This window comes from Stylophora pistillata, chromosome 1, assembly GCF_964205215.1.
Source record: "Stylophora pistillata chromosome 1, jaStyPist1.2, whole genome shotgun sequence".
Lineage (NCBI taxonomy): Eukaryota > Metazoa > Cnidaria > Anthozoa > Scleractinia > Pocilloporidae > Stylophora > Stylophora pistillata.
This window is the reverse complement of record NC_142519.1, coordinates 2587501-2608443: the sequence shown is the minus strand read 5'-3', so window position 1 is coordinate 2608443 and position 20943 is coordinate 2587501. Positions and strand designations below refer to the sequence as shown.

The following is a 20943-nucleotide window of genomic DNA, read 5'->3' as shown; positions in this document are numbered from 1 at the left end:
TTCATTCGTTCATTCGTCCAGTCGTCCTCTCGTTTACTCGTATATTCGTCCATCCATCCATTTGTCCATTCTTCTATTCATCTATCGATCTTTTCATTGATCCATTCAGAATCTATCCACCACGTTCTTCCTTTGTCCTTTTACTGAATTCATTCTTTACTTGGGTTTAATTTATATTCAACCACTGTTCCCAGTCGTATTCAGTCTTCTCAAATAGTCTTTCTGCACACATTGATGAACTAAGAATTTTGCTTTCCGACAGACCTATCGATATCTTAGCCATAAATGAAACTAAATTGGATGACACAATAGGCGATAATAAAATTCATATTTCTGGCTATGAAACTATTCGTAGAGATCGCTCTACTAACGGTAGGTCTGGAGGGGGTGTTTGTTTTTTTATTCGTTCCGAAATCAATTATTCTGTTCGCTCTGATCTAATATGTGAACAAATAGAAAGTCTGACTGTCGAAATCAAGAAGCCCAGATCAAGGCCTTTTGCCGTTATGACCTGGTATAGACCCCCTGATTCTTCAATTGACCTTTTTAGACCATTTGAAGAACTTATTGGAAAACTAGACTCAGAAAATATCGAATATTACGTCTTAGGAGATCTGAATTGTAATATGGCCGCACCTAAGTTTGACAAAAGTACAAATATCTTATCTAATATTGCTGATGTTTACGGCCTTGACCAGTTAATAACTGAACATACTAGAATTACCGACAAATCACGTACTTTAATTGATCTAATTTTTACAAATACTCCAGATAGGGTCGTCTGCTCAGGGGTCTCACATATAGGCATCAGCGATCACAGTTTAGTTTACGTTTTTCGTAAAGTTTCTATTGAATCGACAACGAATAAGCATACTACCCTGAGATATAGGAAATTTAAGAATTTTAACTCTGATCACTTTCGTAACGATATAGGTCAACAGGATTGGAGTAGCATCGAAAGCTATTCTGATCCTAATTTAATGTGGGCTGCATGGAAAGAACTATTCCTGGAATGTGTAAACAAGCATGCCCCACTTCATGTAAAACGGGCGCGCGCCTCAAAGTCACCATGGATTACACCTTACTTAAAGAAACGAATGCATGACAGAGATATTCTTAAATTGAAAGCATCGCGCTCTAAGGATGCTAATGACTGGCTACAATTTAAAAAATGTCGCAACCTAGTTAATAACGAAATCAAAAAAGCAAAAGAGCTCTTTTATAAAAGAGCATTAGATGAAAACGAAGGCAATTCGCGCCAGACATGGAGGATTGTAAATGAGCTCATGTCGAGGAAAACTAATAATTGTTCCATAAAAGAAATCAAAAGCAACGGTAACTCTATTTACGGCCCTCCTGAGCTGGCCGATGCCTTCAACAATCACTTTTCTTCTATTGGACCCAAGCTTGCTAGCCAGATTTATTCTAATAATGGTCCATCACACCTACATTACCTTGAGGGAACTGACAAACGTTTTGAGTTAAAATGTATTAATCCTTCTAAAGTGTTCTCACTTTTGTAAATCGAAAGCCACAGGCTTAGATATGATATCTTCGCGACTTCTTAGGAAGTGCGCCGATCTGATAGCTGATCCATTGTGTTCTATTTTTAATCAGTCCATCAGATGAGGTGTTTTCCCTCAGGAATGGAAATGCGCAAAGGTTATCCCACTTTTCAAAGAGGGAGATCACTCCGACTTAAACAATTATCGCCCAATTTCTATCGTCCCTATAGTAGCTAAGGTGTTTGAGCGTATCATTTACGACCAGGTTTACGGTTATCTCACTGAAAACAATTTGATTTCCAGCCAGCAATCTGGCTTTCGTTCGCTCCGTTCAACTGTTACTGCCTTGTTGGAGGCCACAAACAATTGGGCCTTCAACATTGATAAAGGCAGTATAAATGCAGTTGTTTTTCTCGACCTAAAAAAGGCTTTTGATACCGTTGACCATACAATTCTTATGTCTAAATTATTCGAATATGGTATCCGCGGTATCGCTTATGAATGGTTTAGCTCATACCTAGATAATCGCCATCAACAATGTTTTGTAAATGGTTCGCTCTCAATTAGTCAAGTTCTCACTTGTGGAATTCCGCAAGGAACAATTCTAGGACCTTTGCTTTTTGTTCTATACATAAATGATCTTCCTAATTGCCTGTCTAATTCAGTTGCACGTATGTATGCCGACGATACTCACCTGACCTTTGCCAGTAAGAACATAGAAATGATCAATGATGTTATGAATCACGACCTATCCAATGTTAACACGTGGCTCACTGCAAACAAATTGACTCTAAATTCATCTAAAACTGAATTCATGTTAATTGGATCGCGGCAAAGGATAGGTACCTACGATACTTCCCCTAAACTAATCATAGGTGGTGACATAATTAAACAAGTTAGCTCAGTCAAATCTCTGGGTGTACATATAGACGAAAACCTTTCATGGAATATGCACATTGAAAAAATAGCCAAGAAAATCGCATCGGGCATTGGAGCAATTAAACGTTGTAGGCCTTTTGTTAATCGAACCACGCTTGAGTCCGTTTTCAATGTCTTAGTTCAACCGTACTTTAATTACTTGTACCGTACTTTATTTCCTTGTTAGCACCTGTGCCACGAGAAAGTTTGAGGCCTTACGCGAAACTGGTGGGCGAGATATCTGTACTGGCTTGTTTTCAGTGCCTCATCCTTCGCAGACTTGTCATCGGTTCGCTTGCTCGAGTCCTCAAACTTTTCCGCGAGCGAGGAAACGCTTGGGCCACAGTGATATTGGTCATATGTGAGGGACTGCTCGCTGGACATTAACTATCAAGACTAATCTAACTCAGGCTGTCTAATATATTGCGATTTGGTAGGTCAAATTTCGTCGTAGTGGACTTGGAAGTTCCCTGCCTTCCATAGAACTCATTTTTCGGACCTTTGGCCTTAAGGAAAAACTCGAAGAGAAAATTCTGGTTATGACCGACTAGCAGCCCAGGCGCGTTTTGATTTATCTGAAGTAAATATGTGAACACCGTATCGATTCTTACCCTTTCTGATATCGTCTTAAAGAAACAGACATGTTTAATGAGCTTTCTGACGGATTGCTTACGTTACGTTTTGTAAATTGACCTTAGGTTGTTATAAGATAAAAATATCAGCTCAGTGGCTTCTGCTTACTTACCATGCAATTCAATTTAATCCAGCCGCTAGTTGTGCTTTACCATCAAAGGTGCAAGGTTTCTTCATTGCAGTGTTTCTTGTCTGCTCATCAAGTTTCTGTTGCCTTGTTTCATTGCTGGCCTGTTTCTTTTTCAAATGACCAAAGACATTTGAAAACGAGAATAAATCTCATCATTAGAGGATAAACCGCGCTCTGTGCTGTGAAGCCTTGGCTGTTTCTCATGGCGTGTACTAAAACCAGTAAGATTTCAACAAAGCAATAAAATAAAAAAAAGCAAATGCATACAAACAAACAGTAAGGCGGTGTACTGTGTTCCTGCCTTAAGTACACGCCGTTTAACAGGGCGCCTTATTAAGACTCCGCACAACTTGTAGTCCGCTGAGTTTTGTTTTCGAGAGCGTTGACACTGAAGAGCCTTTAATTTCTTCACAAAGTGCTTGCCGACATTTGTTTAGAAGTGAACGTCAATTTGATGCCCGGAATGAGAAAAGTTTCGGTGAAGGCTTCATTGGGTTGAAAAATCTAAAACTCATCATAAAACCCAAAAAACTGCTCATATTGCTTATAGAATGGTATGTACTGACTAACAGAACTATAAAACTAGTAACGCTTGAACACACCGGAATACGCCGGGACACCGGAACAACACAACGCCGATACATCAGAAACCGAAGCACCGGAACATACCGGAAAATGCCAGAACATGGGAAAACATGCTAGAGTATATGAAGGGTGAATAAGTTCAAAAATGTCATTTGGTGATTATCGGGTTTATCGGGCCGTGTCGTCGTGTTATCGCGTCGTACCGCAGTGTTATTGGGTGTTGTCGTCGTTTTATTGGGCCATGTCGTCATTTTATCGGGTCGTGGCGTCAATTTATTCGGTCATGTCGTCGTTTTATCGGGCTTTGCGGCTTCAGTCATTTTATAGGATGGTGTCGTCAATGTACTCGGTTATGTCGTTTTGTCGGGTTATGTTGTCATTTTATCGGGCTACGCCTTAACTGCAGTCGCACCCAAAAGATTAGTACACAGGTTCTCATCTTCTCACAGAGGGCCTTGTCACGTTCTAAAGTCGATGGAAATGGATACACACGAATCTAATCTATACATCTGCCATGCTGCTTTAATGATTCAATCCTCTCTTACATTACCTGCTTACCTACGTCATGTATGGCACACGAAGTGTACCTTACAAACACTACATCCCTTCCTTTTTTTATTTAAAGCCACAACGATCCTAAGATGTCAACACAACAGAGAGTCGCTTAAAGCCTAGTACAATTGAAACTCATAAAACGGCTAGCCACAAAATCATTCATCCTCCCCTTATGAACAGTAACAGTCAATGATGACATTAACTCACGACAAAGTTTCTGATAATGGCACTCAAGTCAAAACATAGTCCTCGATAATGACACTCAAGTCATAACATAGTCTTTAAATCTTTCCGGCGGTTTTCTGACTCTGATCGGTCTCGTCACAACCGGGCTGCTCAGTTTTTCTCGTTCTGCTTCCGGTTCCACAGGATCAGTAACATCAAGCGTTGAAGTTGTTTCCCCCGGGTTCTGTGATGTCTCCTCATACTTCTTTACATGGGTTGTGTTTCGCATTAGTTGAGTGCCGTCTGGTGATTCAATAACAACACTGTTTCCAGTCTTGGTGATAACATCGTAAGGCTCAGGAGCAAATGATGTTGATAATTTATTTTTACGCTCTTGTTTGACTAACACTTGGTCACCTGGAGCTAGGTAAGACTCGTGGGCATTCCTCTTCTTGTCTGCATACCATTTGGTTTTGGCTTTCATTTTGCCATCTCTGTCTCTCATCTCGCTCTCTGTGCTCTCCTCTTTCAGTTCGGGTAATTTAGTACGCATCTTTCTGCCAAACAAGAGTTCCGCTGGGCTCACGCCTGTGGTAGTGTGAGGGGTTGACCTATATGCTACCAAGTACTTGCGCACTTCTGTCTTCCATTCTTTCCCCTCAGCTTGAGCTATTTTCATCCTCTTGAGGAGAGACCTGTTTTGTCTTTCCACTTCGCCATTCGCTTGTGGCCATAGTGGCGTGGTTTTCCTGTGTTCTATACCGTTATTCTCTAAATACTGTTCAAATACTTCAGATCTGAATTGTGGACCGTTGTCACTTCTGAGTGACTGAGGTAGTCCATGCGTGGTGAAGATTTTCTCCAAACACTCTATGACTTTTTCTGACGTTGTGGAACGCATGACTTCTATCTCGTAGTATCTACTGAAGTAGTCAACGATGACTAAAACAGATTCTCCTGAGGGTAATGGGCCTAACAGGTCAATGGCCAAATCTTGCCAGGGGCCACTTGGTAATGGTGTTGACTTGATTGGCTCTGGGTTTGCTGGGCTGCTTACAAGCTGACAGCCATAACAAGTTTTGCAAAACTTCTCGGCTTCCCTGTCGATTCCAGGCCACCAGACTTTTGATCGCAACCTCTGCTTCATACTGACAATTCCTGGGTGTCCTTCATGGGCCAGGTTCAATACTCGAGGTCTCAGCTTGCTCGGTATGACAATCCTGGTACCACGAAGGATCAGCTTGCCAATAACACACAGTTCGCTACATACTGGTACGTACTGCTTATGCTGGTCACCTTTCCAGTTCCCATCTTTAATGTACTGGCGTAGTTCCACAAACTCTCTGTCTTCTGATGAGGCTTCTTCAATTTCACGTGTTGTCATCGCTTGAGGAGTGGCCGTTGCTGCGACGAACCTGACAAATTCATCCGACACCTTGTGCGCCGGTGATGGTTCTGCTTGTTCATTCGCATGCAACAAGCGTGACAATGGGTCAGCAATATTCTGCTCGCCAGGTAGGTATTTGACTTGGAATTTATATGGCTGTAATCGCAGGATCCATCTTTCGATTCGTGCACACGGTTTGGACCTGCTCGAGTAGATTGTTTCCAGCGGCTTATGATCAGTATACAGTGTGAATTCAATGCCGAACAAGTACACATGGAATCGTTCACATGCCCATACGACAGCTAAGGCTTCTTTTTCCGTTTGCGAATAACGCCTTTCCACCGCGCTTAAACTCTTACTTGCGTAGCTAATGACTCTTTTCCTTCCTTGCTGCTCTTGGATGAGGATCGCACCGAGGCCCACCGGGCTTGCATCTGCTATGATTAGTGTCTTGGCATCTTTATCGAAATAGCCAAGATTATCTGCATTTGATAGCCTCCTCTTAAGCTCATTGAATGCATTCTTCTGCTCTTCTCCAAATTCGAAACGAACACCCTTTTTGGTCAACTTTCGCAATGGCTCCGCGGTTGTAGCGAAGTCCGGAATGAAACGGGCATTGTAATTTGCCAGTCCCAGAAAGCTTCTGACTTCTGATGCGCTTTGCGGTTCTCTTGCATCAATGATCGCCTTTACCTTGTCTTCAGTAGGACCAATACCATTGTTGCTTAGCACCAGTCCCATGAAGACCATCTGGGTCATATGGAACTTACACTTCTCTGCATTCAGTGTGAGGTTCTTCTCTTTCAGCCTTTCCAAAACTCGCTGCAATCTTCTGTCATGTTCCTCAGTGTTCTTCCCATGAACGATGATGTCATCTGAGATGTTGGCAACACCTTCACAGCCTTTTAGTGATTGTTGGATGACGTGCTGGTATACTTCTGGAGCTGAACTTATCCCAAACATGAGACGCTTGTATTGGTAAAGACCACAATGTGTAGTGAACGTTGTGATGCTTCTGGAATCTGGATGGAGTTCTAACTGGTGGTAGCCCCATTTTAAATCCAGTTTACTGAACATTGTGCTCTGGTTGAGGCTTTGGAGCACTTCGTCCACTGTAGGTATGGGATAACGCTCTCTGATAATGGCTTCGTTAGCTCTGCGCATGTCTACACAAAGGCGTATTTCGTCATTCTGCTTTGGGACTACTACAACTGGACTAACCCACGGGGTTGGGCCCTCTACTGGTTCAATTATATCCATGGCTATTAATTCTTCAATCTTCTCCTTAACCTTGTCTCGAAGACTAAATGGGGTGCGCCTGACTGGTTGCGCCACTGGGGGTACATCTGGATTCACATACAACTTAACTTGGAAATCTTTCAACTTTCCCACGCCCTCAAAAATCTCCTTGTAATCAGACATGATTGTCTCACTACATGTCACAGTGCAGATCTGGGTTCCTAATTTCAACACTCCAAGTTTTATGGCAGTTTCTCTTCCAAGCAGTGCCGCCCCTTCGCCATTAATAACAACAAATTCAGCTTCGGCCTCTTTTCCCTCTACTCTCGCTTCTGCTGAGAATGTTCCTAGAACGTTCAGCGGCTGTTTACTGCCATATGCATAAAGCTTCTTATCACTCTTTCTCGACACACACTTAATCTTGTCTTGCTTTAACTTTAACCACAGATTTTTGTCAATCACATTGGTGCTTGCACCCGAATCAATCAACATCGCCACTACAACTCCACCCACAGTCACATCTATTTTCTCAGGTGATGTAGCAGAATTCACAGTAAATGCATATTCATCTTCATCTCTCTCACTTCTCACATACCTGACTGACTTCTTTGTTTTCCTTCCTTTTGTCTTCTCTTCCCGCCTAGGTTTGGGAGGTTTGGCTGTTTTCGTTTTACACTGTGGACTAAAATGGTCAGCTCCTCCGCACTTATGGCAAGTTTTTCCTTTCGCGGGACACTCAGGGTCTCTTCCAAAATGTCCTACTTTTCCACATCTGTAGCATGCTCGCTTGGCAGACTCCTTTCCTTTGTCTTCTTGCTTGTCACGGACGAAATTCACGTCCTTCTTGCCTTCCATATTTTCCAGCTGTGACCGAACTCGCTCGTGGTTTGCTGCCGTCGAAAGTAACAACTCTAAGGTTAAGTGCTCACCTTTTTCCAGTAGTTTCTTCCGTAGTTCATGTGATTTACATCGCTGCAAGACTTGATCACGAATCTGGTTATCAGCTTGGTCGCCGTAGTCACAGTCTTTGACCACGTGTCTCAATCGTGTAACGAACTGAGCCACGGTTTCGCCGTCCTCTTGTTCCATGCTGCGAAACAGGTGATTTTGGTATGTCGAATTTACCTTTGGAATGAAATAGTCGTTCAAAGCCTTCACCGCTTTTTCGTAATCTTTCGCCTCGCCTGTGTCAGGTAACGTTTCGAAAATTTCCTGAACAGCTTCGCCGGCCGAATGAAGGAGTAAAGCTCTCCTCTGAATTTTATTATCCGCTTTATCCACTTGGATGAGCAAGCCTTTGCTATCGGCATAAACTGAGAAGCTTTTCAACCAACGCTGCCATCGCCTTCCCACGCTTGAAGGTTCACCATGTGGATCGAATGGTTTCACACTCGTTAAATCGTCTATCTTTATTGACGCCATGTCTGGGCAGCTGCAACTTCTATCCTCGTCGCCAGATGTCACGTTCTAAAGTCGATGGAAATGGATACACACGAATCTAATCTATACATCTGCCATGCTGCTTTAATGATTCAATCCTCTCTTACATTACCTGCTTACCTACGTCATGTATGGCACAGGAAGTGTACCTTACAAACACTACAGGCCTCACATTCGTTTATCGTTCTCTACCCTTTTTTGGGTTTCGCTCGTTTCGCGCGGGTATTTGTCTTGTCAAAATGGACAAGGGGAACGACAAGGGCAAGAGCTTAAAAAATGACGTAAAGGCCATCATGAAGTCGGCGATTGATGAACTTGATCGCCTAAGATCATCCCATGGAAGTTCATCAATCAGCTCATCAAGTTTAAATTTTAATTCCTCTGGCTCTGTACAAAGTAAAGACAGTGATTTTCAGACAGGAGCTAAAGAAAACTTCAGGTAACATGCGTTTTATACTTTGATTATTTTATCTTCTTTTACAAAAATATCTTGTGATTTATATGGTCTTTCTGCTAAATCAACTTTTTTGGATATTTTGCAAGACGTGCCTTCCCATCTGGAAGAAGTCAGCAACGCCATCCGGCACCAGAAAAAGGGAGGGGAAAGCATTAACGAGATACATGCCTTATTTCAAAGCTAAGGAAAGTTGGACTCATTTTTGTATTCTTGGTGGAGTAATTGACGATCAAACCCCTACAAAGAATAATTTACTGGATCTCCAGAAGGCTGGCTTGTGGAGGAAAAAGGTGGTATTTGGAAATAACAAGGCAAATCATGAAGAATTTATTGTAGCCCTTGAAAAGGCATGCCCTAAACTTAAAGATGGAGGAGGTTTGGAGCTGCTTTATGCTGTTGGAGGTGGTGGAGGACAAAGGAAACTGGAAACTATTCCAACTGGCCCAGATGGCTATTCCAGTCCTTACCTGAGATGCACAGTGTGTGTTGGTCAAGCAGTCACCTATGTAAGACCTTTGCAACAGGACTTAGACCTCAGCTCACAATCCACTAGTCTGGTACTGTGTTCGAATGTTTTTTGTAATTAATTTTTAATTGAAGGAACTATTTTGTCATCAGAAGAAGAGTGCAGGGAGCGGGAAGGGTTGATTTGTTTTGTGAAAGGGACTTGCAAAGTGGGATGGAGTCAACTTGCTTTTTTCCAGTATTTCTTAAACACCCCATAAATCCCACCAGCACCCCCCTGGTGAAAAATGGTCCCTCACCTTCGACACCTTTTTACAGTACTTTCATTTGTGACATAATACAGTTTATACCATCACAGTAAATTACTTCTGTACTTACAGTAGTTTTATTGTTATTCATAGTTTTAAGAATGTAAGTTATGCTAGCGTGCGAGTTACTCCAAATTATTACATAATATTATATATCACTGTGCCATCTATAGCATTGCTATTTTTACACTGGGTTTCATCTCATAAATAATTTGTAGATTTTTGTTTGTTGCGATATATCTTCTATACACAGTTTGTAGGAGACAAGGATTGCCCGACTGTTGAATGCATGTCATGTGGCCAGAAAGTGAATTATGGTCACCTTAGGGTCCATAAGGAGAAGGAGTGCAAAGAATCTACACTTATGGTATTTGTCAAAGCTATTGTTGAAATTAAAGTCAGGACGTGATTACATTTCTGCCCATGCATTTGAGTTCTACAAAGCACTTCAAAACAGTTTTCTTAGATGCATGTAAAGTGACTATTAGTGTACATATGAAAAAGTAATGCTAATTATACCATGGAATATGCAAAAATATAGTGACCACAATATACTTGGGTATTGCTAGGTAGAATGCAACACACGATTTCATAGCAGATGTTAACTAATAAAAAGTGACTACTACTTTGTAATTCGCAGGTTTATTGAATTCACTTCCAACATTGTGAGAAAAAATGTTGCTGCTTTTATTGGTAGGATTGTGGTGATGAACTGTCAGATCCTTTTTTTCAAGCAGGCCCATCTCATATTGATTTAATTTCTGCAAGTGAGGTATTTGTCAATTATGAACATGCAATAATTAGCAGGTTATCATTTTGTCATGCATATTTATTTGAGGCTGTAATGTCTCAAATATTATCACTAAATAATTATCAATTCCCCCATTATAAACATATATTTCATTGAATCTTTTAATTGCAAGAAGATTGGTGCTGAAGGACAAACTGCATCTGTTGACACCAAAGCCAGGCCATCTTTAGATTCCACTTATGAAAAACGGAATTATTGTACATGTATCCCCCTTCCACGCAAAAAAGCAGTCATCCTCCTGTATCCGCAATTCGGAAATTCGGATACTAACTGCTGTATTACTTCATCAACTTCATTATCGCCAATAGCAGAGTAGGTTCGAGAAACTGAAAGATCATAATCTCGAAATCTTCGCTTAATTGTACTGAGGCTTACTCCTAGCATTTCAGCAATTTGGGGAACTGAAAAGTTGTATTCCAAAAACATCTCAGGCTGCTCTTTAGGAATATCACAACTTGGTCTTCCTTTGCATCCAGAATATACTTTTTCTGGTTTTTAACCCGAATAAACGTCTTTATCGAGCTGTAATGTGATGTTCTGTGCATATCGGAGCTTTTCTATAACATAATTCACAGGAATGTCAACATCTAGTTTGGCTTGTGTATATCGACTCAAAACGCCTAAAAACCAATTGAGACGAAATTTTACGCTTTCTAACTGATCTCGTCCAACGCTGTGCCTCTCCAATTGCGAGACTAAATCGAGAAGAAACCTTTTTCCATACAACCGTAGGGCTTCCATCGACGCTTCCATCTTGTACTTTGACAGTATGTGTCGTGAGAGCCTGTGTACTAATCTTTTAGGAGCGACCGCAGTTAAGACGTTCTGAAGGCGCATAGCCCGATAAAATGACATAACCCGATAAAACGACATGACTGAATAAATTGACGACACGACCCAATAAAATGACGACATGACCCGATGAAACGACTGAAGCCGGAAAGCCCGATAAAACGACGACTTGACCGAATAAACTGACGACGCAACCCGATAAAATTACGACATTGCCCAATAAAACGACGACAACACCCAATAAATTGACGACACGACACGATAAAATGACGACATGGCCCAATAAAACGACGACAACACCCAATAACACTGCGGTACGACGCGATAACACGACGACACGGCCCGATAAATCCGATAATCATCAAATGACATTTTTGAACCTATTCACCCTTCATAAAAGTATGCTTGAACAAGATGGAACACCGCGAAATGTTCAAAAATAGTAATAATGAAAACAGTGATAAATATATTGCGTTCAACGAAGGAGAACGCGTACTACTCATATCGTTTTTCAGTCTCGAGAGGTTTTTGGTAACCTGCGGGTATCGATTAGGGGCCAAACTGTCTCAGCGTTCTAATTTGACACTATCTTGTACTGCCTAAAACACAACGCCTTGGAAGGGGGGGGGGGGTTGTGCTGAAGCTTCGAATTGATCGCTGCAAATTGAGTTAATTTCTAAGCTAGATCGAACGCGCTTTACTAATCCATTTAATCCATTAATATATCTAGACTAAATATCAATAAAAAGAAAACTAAATTTACGTGCTTCTCTCCCTCTTCGAATGTGTCAATTCTGCCCTCAGGGTTTTTGTTCGCTTCTATTTTCTTCGCGTCAGAATAAAAATGAAATTACGATATCAATAGAAAAATAAAGGAAAGGGAAAATAGTAAGTTTTAAACCTTTATATAAATGATGTCTATCGGAACTCTAGATGACGTCACGTTCGACAATGAAATTGCAGAATCTCGCCCTAAATGGAGAACTCAGTTTAAATGATAAATAAAATATTGGGAGAAACACAACTTGTCCCAGCTGTTTACGATCAGATCATCCTACTTGCAAAGAACTTTCCCCGCACAATTCGCTCCACAACGTACACGCGCATCTTCCTGTCTCTTTTCTCTAGTCCACGGGACACTAATTTACAAATTGGTTGACGGCAGCATTTTACAATTCGATGAGAAACAGGCACTGCGAACATAATCTTTGATCTTGTTAAACTGTTGGCTCCAACTGTCATTTTCCTCATACAACATCTGCTGCCTCGTTTTCTATTAATAAAAAATGACTTTTGAAAACAATTCTTTGTTACTGTGTCCTGTCCCATGACGGTTTTGTATGACAACCTATGCTTAATTCCCCTACCTTTCGATTCCATGAGTGGTATGTTGTTGAGTCTCACAGATAAACCTTAAGGTAAGTGTATCCATTTTCCATCCACACATTGGCGATTACCTTTTCATTTTCGCTGCCAAAAAGTGTTATTGTTTGAATAAATAAATAAAAATTAAAGATAGGGAAGATGTGTTTTTCGCTGGTGGTGTCGTAAAAAGCGGAGACGTAGACCAATATGCAATAAGGCTACTTTTCAAAAAGGATATTTTAATAGAACGATAGAATTTATTACGAAACAAAAATGTTTGCTACAAGACGTTATATTGTCAGTTTACAATTCATATGCTATTCGTTGGAGCACAGTTATTTTGAGACAACTAGTTAATTCATAGCTTGTATAATTTTTGGCGGAAAATGTCGGTGCCATTTTTTTATCTTGAACATAATATTCATACATTCTGAATTTTCGCGAACGTTTATTCGTGACTGTTTCCCTAATGTCCCATCGTCAGCTAGAGTCTTGAATGGGGCTAAGATTTGAGGCAATCCATGGATTTGTATACCTTTATTACCAGCTGAAGTAAAATAGTTGTACGAAATATGAACTTGATGCAGAACGTGTCAATACAAATTTCAGCTTCCCAAATTTCTCCGTATTCATAAACAGATAGACTTACCTCATAACTTATGATGCCAGCTGTCTTTACCAGCTCGTATAAATATAAAAGGAAACTGAAATACGATCGGCCTATTTTGTTCTCCGCCAGCTCGCCATTAAGGTACATTTGATCGCTTGCATCTGGATGAAACCTTTTAGTCTAATGACTAAGAATTAACGCTGCATGTAAACCTTGGGATATTTTTAACAATAAGTTATTGCACGGGTAGGGAAAAAATGACACATTTTCTAATTACTAAAATTATGTTCTTTTTTACAATAAGTTGCTGCACAGGTAAAAAAAAACTGACATTTTGCCTTGCAATTATGACTTTTCTTAATTTAACTAATACTCTACTAGAGTCTGTTACGTTTGATACACGAATATATGAACTTCATATATTCATTGTATCAGAGTCTGTTACGTTAACCCACTAAATTCGAACTATCATTTTTTGTCGTCGTCATTCGTTTACCGAAAAAGAAAAATTTGCCATGGAAAATGACGTAAGCTAGCGTCCTAAAAAAACAAATTGGCTCTTCTTGCAATAGATGAACTATTTGGAAAATACACAAAAATGATTCTATCAACTCCCATTGTCTTTTCGGTGATAATATCCCCAAACGAAAGCATGTATATCATGGATAAAAAACCGAAGAGGTCAACTTCTGGCTTATAAAACAATAACCACAAACGAATGATCACTCTGAAGTTTACCGTCCACGCCAGAATATAGCGTTTCAGACGAGGCAACTCGTGTAAAAAAAATATTTCGATAATTCCTATCTCTATTTTGCCGGATAGCCGGGTTATACAATATTCAGTTCTTTAATCTCAATTTGTGGACAGCGGAATCTTTGAAATTCCAATGACTGTCTTACATTCATGAACGAGTCCTTTCTCATATTTCTTTAGTTCACTTACTGAAGCTTATGCAATTAAACGAGATCAAAATGTATTCGCCTCCAAATGATAATAGATGTCAAAGATATTGGGAGACAATTCTTTTTCGTGACCTTTTGCCGCTTAATAAGCTAAAAATAACAAGTAGTCTTTCTTGACGTAGTCAATCCTATGTTAATCTGAATCTTTTAAGCTTGCCAAAAATAATTTACCCGTACCGGAACACAGCACTTATTTTTGGATTGACAGTCATGGCTTAGACCGCCGGAAAAAACTGCTGTCATTGATAGTGAATGAGTTTCAGACAACTCTATCGGGCGTCAAAGTCAGAAGGAGGAACTGGGATCACCCACTCGCTTGATTTTGAGTCTGCAAGTTTACATTAACATTTTGAACCTCGTATTAAGCATATTTCGTTCCTTGGATATTTGAATAAAAAGGCTGCATAAAGGAATGTCAATAAGTGTTAAAATACCTGTTGCAGGAAATACAAGGTTCGCGAATTCATAAAAAATCTAAATGACAAGTAAACTAAACACTGTTTCGAAACAAAACAACCATCTGAATCAAGCTAAAACGAAAGCAATGTCTAAGCTTTATCAAATTTGAATTTTCTAGTAGATATTCCTGCAACTAAACTTCAGCTGTACACAAATGATATGTTCCAGCGAATCCGAGTTATCGACTGTTGTTTCCATTTCGAACTTCGTCGCTGTCAGTGTTGTAAATATTTTTTGGGTAATGATAAGGATTTCGACCAAGCGAAATGAAGTTACATGCAAAATATGTTGCTGAGTGACTAATTGAGAGGAAAAATGAATACTGCATTGAGATGAAACTGTATGGAGATAAAAAGAAAAAAAAAAAAGAAAAAAAGTAAGGAATTTCTTTTGGCTAAGTTCAGTATGTTTGAGCAATGGCTTTGTGCGAAATCGCCAAATTTGTAACTTATCACCTTTTCCATTTTCCCTCTCGTAAGTGTAAACTTGTATAAGATAGGTTGATGAGACCCTAGTTCGACTCCCGTTCAACAATGAAAGTACCGAATTTCGCCCTAATCGGAAAACTGAGTTTAAATAATAAATAAGAAATTGGGAGAAACACAGCTGGACAGCTGGTTTCAATTGTTTACGATCACTCTGCACGCAAATAGCTTTCCCCCGCACAAATTGCTATTCAGCGTACACGCACATCTCCCTATCTCTTTTCTCTAATCCACTGGATCCTAAAACAGGCCTTGCGAAAATAATCTTTTATCTTGTCAAACTATTGGCTCAACAGGAACTTTTCGCTCCAACCATAATTTTCTCCATACAACATCCGCTGACTCGTTTTCTATTATATACAATAAGTTTATTAAAAAAATGACTTTTGAGTCGGTAAAGTGCTTACATTTTCTATCGGACCCCGTTTTGTAGGACAACCAATGATTAGTTCCACTACCTTCCAATGAATGGTATGTTGTTATATCTTACTGCTAAACGCTAAGGCAAGTGTAGCCATTTTCCACACATTGGTGATTCCTTGGCATTTTCGCTGCCAAAAAAGTCATTACTCGATAAAAAAAAAATTAAAAATAGGGAAGATGTCTTTCGATCGTGGTGTCGTAAAGAGCGGCTCGGCGACCTAGACCTATATGATATAAAATATTTTTCAAACGGATATGTAGAACTATATGATTTGTTATTAAACAAAATGGTTTGCTACAGGACGTAATGTTATTAGGTTATATTCTATATGTGATGCGTTAACGCGCGGTTGTATTGAGACAACTGGTGAGATCATAGCTTTTATACTATTTGGTGGAAAGAGTTGGTGCCATTTTTGAATTTTCGCTATTGTTTATTCGTGACTGTTTCCCTAATGTCCAATCACCATAGTCTTGGATGAGGCTAAAGTGTGCGGCAATCCATAGATTTGTATAGCTTTATTACGAGCTAAGGTAAAATAAATGCACGAAATATAACCTGAAGAAATTACAGGCAAAATAGGTGGCTGAATAATTGATTAAGAGACAGAATTAATACCACCACGAGACAAAACTGTATGGAGATAAAAAAAGATAACGAGTTTTTTTGGCTAAGTTCAGTATGTTTTAGCAATTACTTTGTGTAAAATCGCCAAATTTGTATATCATCACCTTTTCCATTTTCTCTCTCGTGACTACCTGAGTGTGTATACTAAATTTACATACAATAAGTTGATGATACCCTTGTTCGACTTATCGCCTCAATGTACTAACCCCTTCTGGAAAAGAACTAATTTTGAGTCAACAGTCTCGTCTACAGGCAACTCCAAACTTGTCAACGTGTCATGATGACTAATTTGTGGCTTCGAGAAGCGTCAACGTGTCTAGCACTATTAATTCATACCGGCGCTTTATGGAATCTGCCAATCGTCAGAGGCGAAACATGCAATTCCGACTTGAAAAGTAAGGAGTTTAACGTCCCGCTCTAAGGGCATGTATATGCAGATGTTTTTGCAGCATTTATTTATGTATTTAAACATGGGCGGATCCAGGAATTTTTGATTGGGAGGGTCCAAACTTTCGTTCAGAAAGGACTGTTGGACTCTTTTGAGGCAGATTACTTCTTTCCCACATCCCCCACGCAACCCCTCTCACTAGTCACGGTTGCACGTTATAATTCCTTGGCCGATTACCGTTTACTGGGATTCATTAAAAAAATCAGCCAGTTAAAAATTTATCTACGATCCCGTCGATGTCAGAATTTCAGTCTCAAAACTGTAAGCGTCAGGTCTGATGGGGGGAGGGGAGGAATCCGGACCGCCCGGACCTTCCTCCTGGATCCGCCACTGCCTAAATATGTATATGTACAAAAAGTGCAAAATGGCTACCCCAAACGAACAGCTCCTTGTAGGAGGACTCAGAGAATACAAGCATCTTCTTTCAAATTTTTTGTATAAGTAGATGAAAAAGAGAGAAGATAAACTCTTGACTGATCCAGCCTTTAAATATTTTTACATGACGTCTTGGCCTTCGGGCCTATACAAGTTAAAGATCAACATTAGGAAAGCTGCATTAATAAGCTTGATTAGTCAAGAGTTTCTGAGCTTCACTACGTATATAAATGAAGTAGATTTGATTATAATCTTTATCATCGTAGACAGGCCGGAAAAATATTGTGTATTATACGTTTTTTGCTATAACAATTCATCATCAATCTCTCTAACCCAGTTAGACCCGTTGTCGACATCTCTTCAAGTCCAGAAAACAACAGATTACCCATTGGTGCCTCAAAAACCCTGAATTGTACAGCGAAGCCCAGAGGGATAGACTCTGGATACCTGGATAGATGGGTCGATTATGTCGAGTGGTACGATCCACAGGGTAGACAAGTTGGAGCTAAATGTCGACAGCCCTCAAACATACATGCTCATAAACTTAAATTAAGCTGCCCTTTAGTGCTTAAAAATTTGACAGGTGACAAATTTGGCCGCTACACTTGCCAAGCGGGCAATGGTTACGCAAAACACTGCACAAGGAAATCATTTGAAATAAGGATCCAAAGTAAGTAAACTAAGCTAATCATACTTTTGTATAATAACTGGGACCAGTTGCCTCTCTCGTAATTATTCATCCAATATTTAGACCCAGTTTTCCGTTTCCAGCGAAATTCTATCATTTCATTGTTGGACGGGAGTGCATCCACAGATCAAAAAATAAATCAATCAATAAATAAATACGATATAAAAAAAGGTAAAACTTCCTGCATTTTTTCTCTTTCCCTTTATCTTTATCTTTTAGCATTGTATTACCTTTCTTTGTGTCACGAGAGATCAATCAAAGCAAACATAACAAAAACATGATGGCGGAATCGAAAATTATTACTCTTACATTAGTAACAATCGGGAATTAGTAAAAAGCGTTCGAGCTAGCTTAGAAATGTATAATTTTTTCGCGGCCGAACAAAATCCAGTGTATGATTTAATCTTTCAACATCGAATGGTGGCTTGACTTAAAATTCTGATTTGTAGTAACTAATTTTGCGCCGGACAATATGACCACGGGCATATGACCGTTGTCCGTATCCAGGCGGGAGGGTGGGGGGGGGGGGGGATTTGAACTGGAGATGTCAAGTTTTTCAGCCTCATAACTTTAACCCAATACCACCAGATTCCAAGCCAAGTGCCCTAATCACCTGGACACACTGCGTCTACGATCATAATCATGACGATTAGGGGAAAAACATACACGCACCTGCACGTGTCACACACCCTCTGGAAAGGGAGGATCGATATGCCTGACATAATTCCCTCTGACCACGAGAATATGGCCATAAATGGGTGGTATATGCATAAGCCTCAAAGCTAATTTATCTTTCCTGTGTGACACTAAAGGTCCTGCACTTCCTCGATCTCGTTATCAAAGTTCCCCTTGGAGTGAAGTCTCCTTCGAGCTGGTTAATTCGGATGTCTCACAAATTTTAGCCCCGACATACCAAAGAACGGCCGCAAAGGAGACACTTTAATTCAAAGCGTCTATGACATCCAATTTAATGTTATGATACCCATTTTCAGATGATCAAAAACCTCAGATTGTTCAAGATCCAAAGAGCCAAAGTGCCTCGATCGGTTCCAATGCTACATTTAGCTGCACTGCAAGGGGCTTCCCGAGGCCAACAATCCATTGGAAAAAGGACAATGCTTCATATCCTTTACAGTCTAACCCCAGAGCGAGTGTTATTCAAGACAGGCCAAGGAATCACAGCCAGCTGTTCATATCGAGAGTGGAAATGGGAGACTATGGAAAATATCAATGCATTGCAAATAACAGGATTGGAAGAAGTCAATCAGGTGTGGCTATCTTAAACAAAGGTGAGAATTTTTTTTATTGAGAGGGAGAAATTGCCAATGCAAGTTCGGTTTTTGGATGAATGCTTCTGGTGTACAATTCTTTAAATTGATAAACATTCCTTTCATCAAAGGATCAAGAGAAAATGAACAGTATTTTCTGTAAATTGTTTTCACAAACTTTTACTTTCCTCCTTTCAGTTTCAGCCGCTTTTGCAATTGCACTTTCTTAGTCATCTCGTAATCAAGATCCCTCTTGAAGTGTAGTGCTATTTGAAACAGTTTTTCCGACATCCTGAAGAACGGCCACAAATGCGACAACTCCTGGCGTCACTGCATCCAAATGAGTCAAATACATTCCTTTTATGTCAATTTGCAGATGTCCAAAAACTTGAGATTGTTGATGGCCCAAAGAACCAAAGTGTCTCGATTGGTTCCAATGCTACATTTAGCTGCACTGTAAAGGGATTCCCGAGGCCAACTATTCATTGGATAAAGGACAATGCTTCATATCCTTTAGAGTCGAGCCCCAGAACAAGTGTCATTCAGAACAGCAACGAAATTCGCAGCCTGCTCTTATTAACAGGAGTACAGAAGGAAGATTATGGAAAATATCAATGCATTGCAAATAACAGCATTGGAAGAAGCCAATCAGGTGTGGCTTTCCTAAACAAAGGTGAGAATTTTTTTTTTAATTGATACGGAAAAATTGCCGACGCAAGTTCATTTCGGCTCTTTGATGACTGCTTCTGGTGTACAATTCCTTAAATTAATAACAACAGTTTTTATCAAAGGATCGAGAAAAAGTAAGCAGTGTTTTCTGTAAATTGTTTTAGCAAACTTTTACCGCCCTCGCTTAAGTCTCACCCGCTTCTGCATTAGCTTGGTCATCTTGTCATTAAGATCTCTTGAAGCTTAGTCCTCTTTGAAAGAATTTTTTCGACCATCGCATAGAATGTCTGGACATCATCAACTATTCACGAGCACTGAATCGCGGGGAGATTTGAATGGAATCGCACCTTGAAAAGCCCAGAATAAGAGAAGAAAGCACCGAAACTAACGAAGCAGTGTTTATAAAACTCGCTTTCCCAATAGCCGAAAGCGCGATGATCCCGAAGAACAGCTACTAATGACACAACTAATAACGTCAATGAGTCAAATACATTCTTTTTATGTTAATTTGCAGATGTCCAAAAACCTGAGATTATTGAAAGTCCAAAGAACCAAAGTGCCTCGATCGGTTCCAATGCTACTTTTAGTTGCACTGCTAAGGGCTTCCCGAGGCCGACAATCCATTGGATAAAAGACAATGTTTCATATCCTTTGGAGTCTAATCCCAGAGCAAGTGTTACTCTACACGGGCCAACGAATCGTAGTCAGCTGTTCATAACGAGAGTAGAGATGGAAGATTATGGCAATTATCAGTGTATTGCAAACAACAGCGTTGGAAGAAGCCACTCAGGAGGAGCTGTATTAAGCAAAGGTGATATGTCAGTTTGGAATAAAAATCGCGAAGGCCTGGATTTCACAAGTTTTTCCATCCTATGCACTCCTTCCCTATTCCTCTGCTGTTTTTTCGTCTTCTATCTTTGGCTTTCATTCATATCTTTTTCAAGTTATAATTCTGACTGATTTTTACTATTATCATTACTATTATAATAATTCAGTATTATTGTTATCATTGTTATTACTATTATTGTTGCCAATATAAGTAATGTTATTCTTCACATGCTTGAGATTTAAGACTTCAGACTCTAGAGAAATTTATACCTTTTTTTCATAATTTATCCACAGCAACTACTACCCCCACACCTGTCACGGAAAGACAGCTGGAAGATTCAG

General features: G+C 39.9%; 3 protein-coding genes across 7 annotated transcripts in view; 2 read left to right on the top strand and 1 right to left on the bottom strand.

Annotated features, from left to right (window-relative positions):
* Positions 1-4268: 4268 nt before the first annotated feature.
* LOC111319348 (retrovirus-related Pol polyprotein from transposon opus) lies at positions 4269-8665 on the bottom strand. Its single transcript, XM_022922142.2, has one exon. It carries the CDS (start codon positions 8537-8539, stop codon positions 4589-4591), a length of 3951 nt encoding a protein of 1316 aa, XP_022777877.2. The 5' UTR covers positions 8540-8665; the 3' UTR covers positions 4269-4588.
* A 91-nt stretch (positions 8666-8756) lies between these two features.
* On the top strand, positions 8757-11422 carry LOC111340799 (uncharacterized). Its single transcript, XM_022947708.2, has 3 exons — positions 8757-9571; positions 10041-10154; positions 10485-11422. Exons 1-3 carry the CDS (start codon positions 9059-9061, stop codon positions 10692-10694), a joined length of 837 nt encoding a protein of 278 aa, XP_022803443.2. The 5' UTR covers positions 8757-9058; the 3' UTR covers positions 10695-11422.
* Positions 10163-20943, top strand: part of LOC111340798 (protein sax-3-like) — a 12723-nt gene continuing 1942 nt past the window's right edge. The window contains exons 1-7 of one of the 5 annotated variants that reach the window (XM_088730935.1): positions 10163-10559; positions 16566-16720; positions 17486-17818; positions 18829-19125; positions 19481-19777; positions 20288-20584; positions 20896-20943. The exon at positions 20896-20943 is cut by the window's right edge and continues 1942 nt beyond it. In XM_088730935.1, coding sequence (XP_088587061.1) covers positions 16603-16720; positions 17486-17818; positions 18829-19125; positions 19481-19777; positions 20288-20584; positions 20896-20943 — 1390 coding nt within the window. In that variant the 5' untranslated portion in view covers positions 10163-10559; positions 16566-16602. Of the gene's footprint in view, positions 10560-12695; positions 12809-15666; positions 15746-16565; positions 16721-17485; positions 17819-18828; positions 19126-19480; positions 19778-20287; positions 20585-20895 lie in introns of those variants that run through there. The other 4 variants (XM_088730943.1, XM_088730931.1, XM_088730947.1 and 1 more) reach the window with 4 other exon arrangements.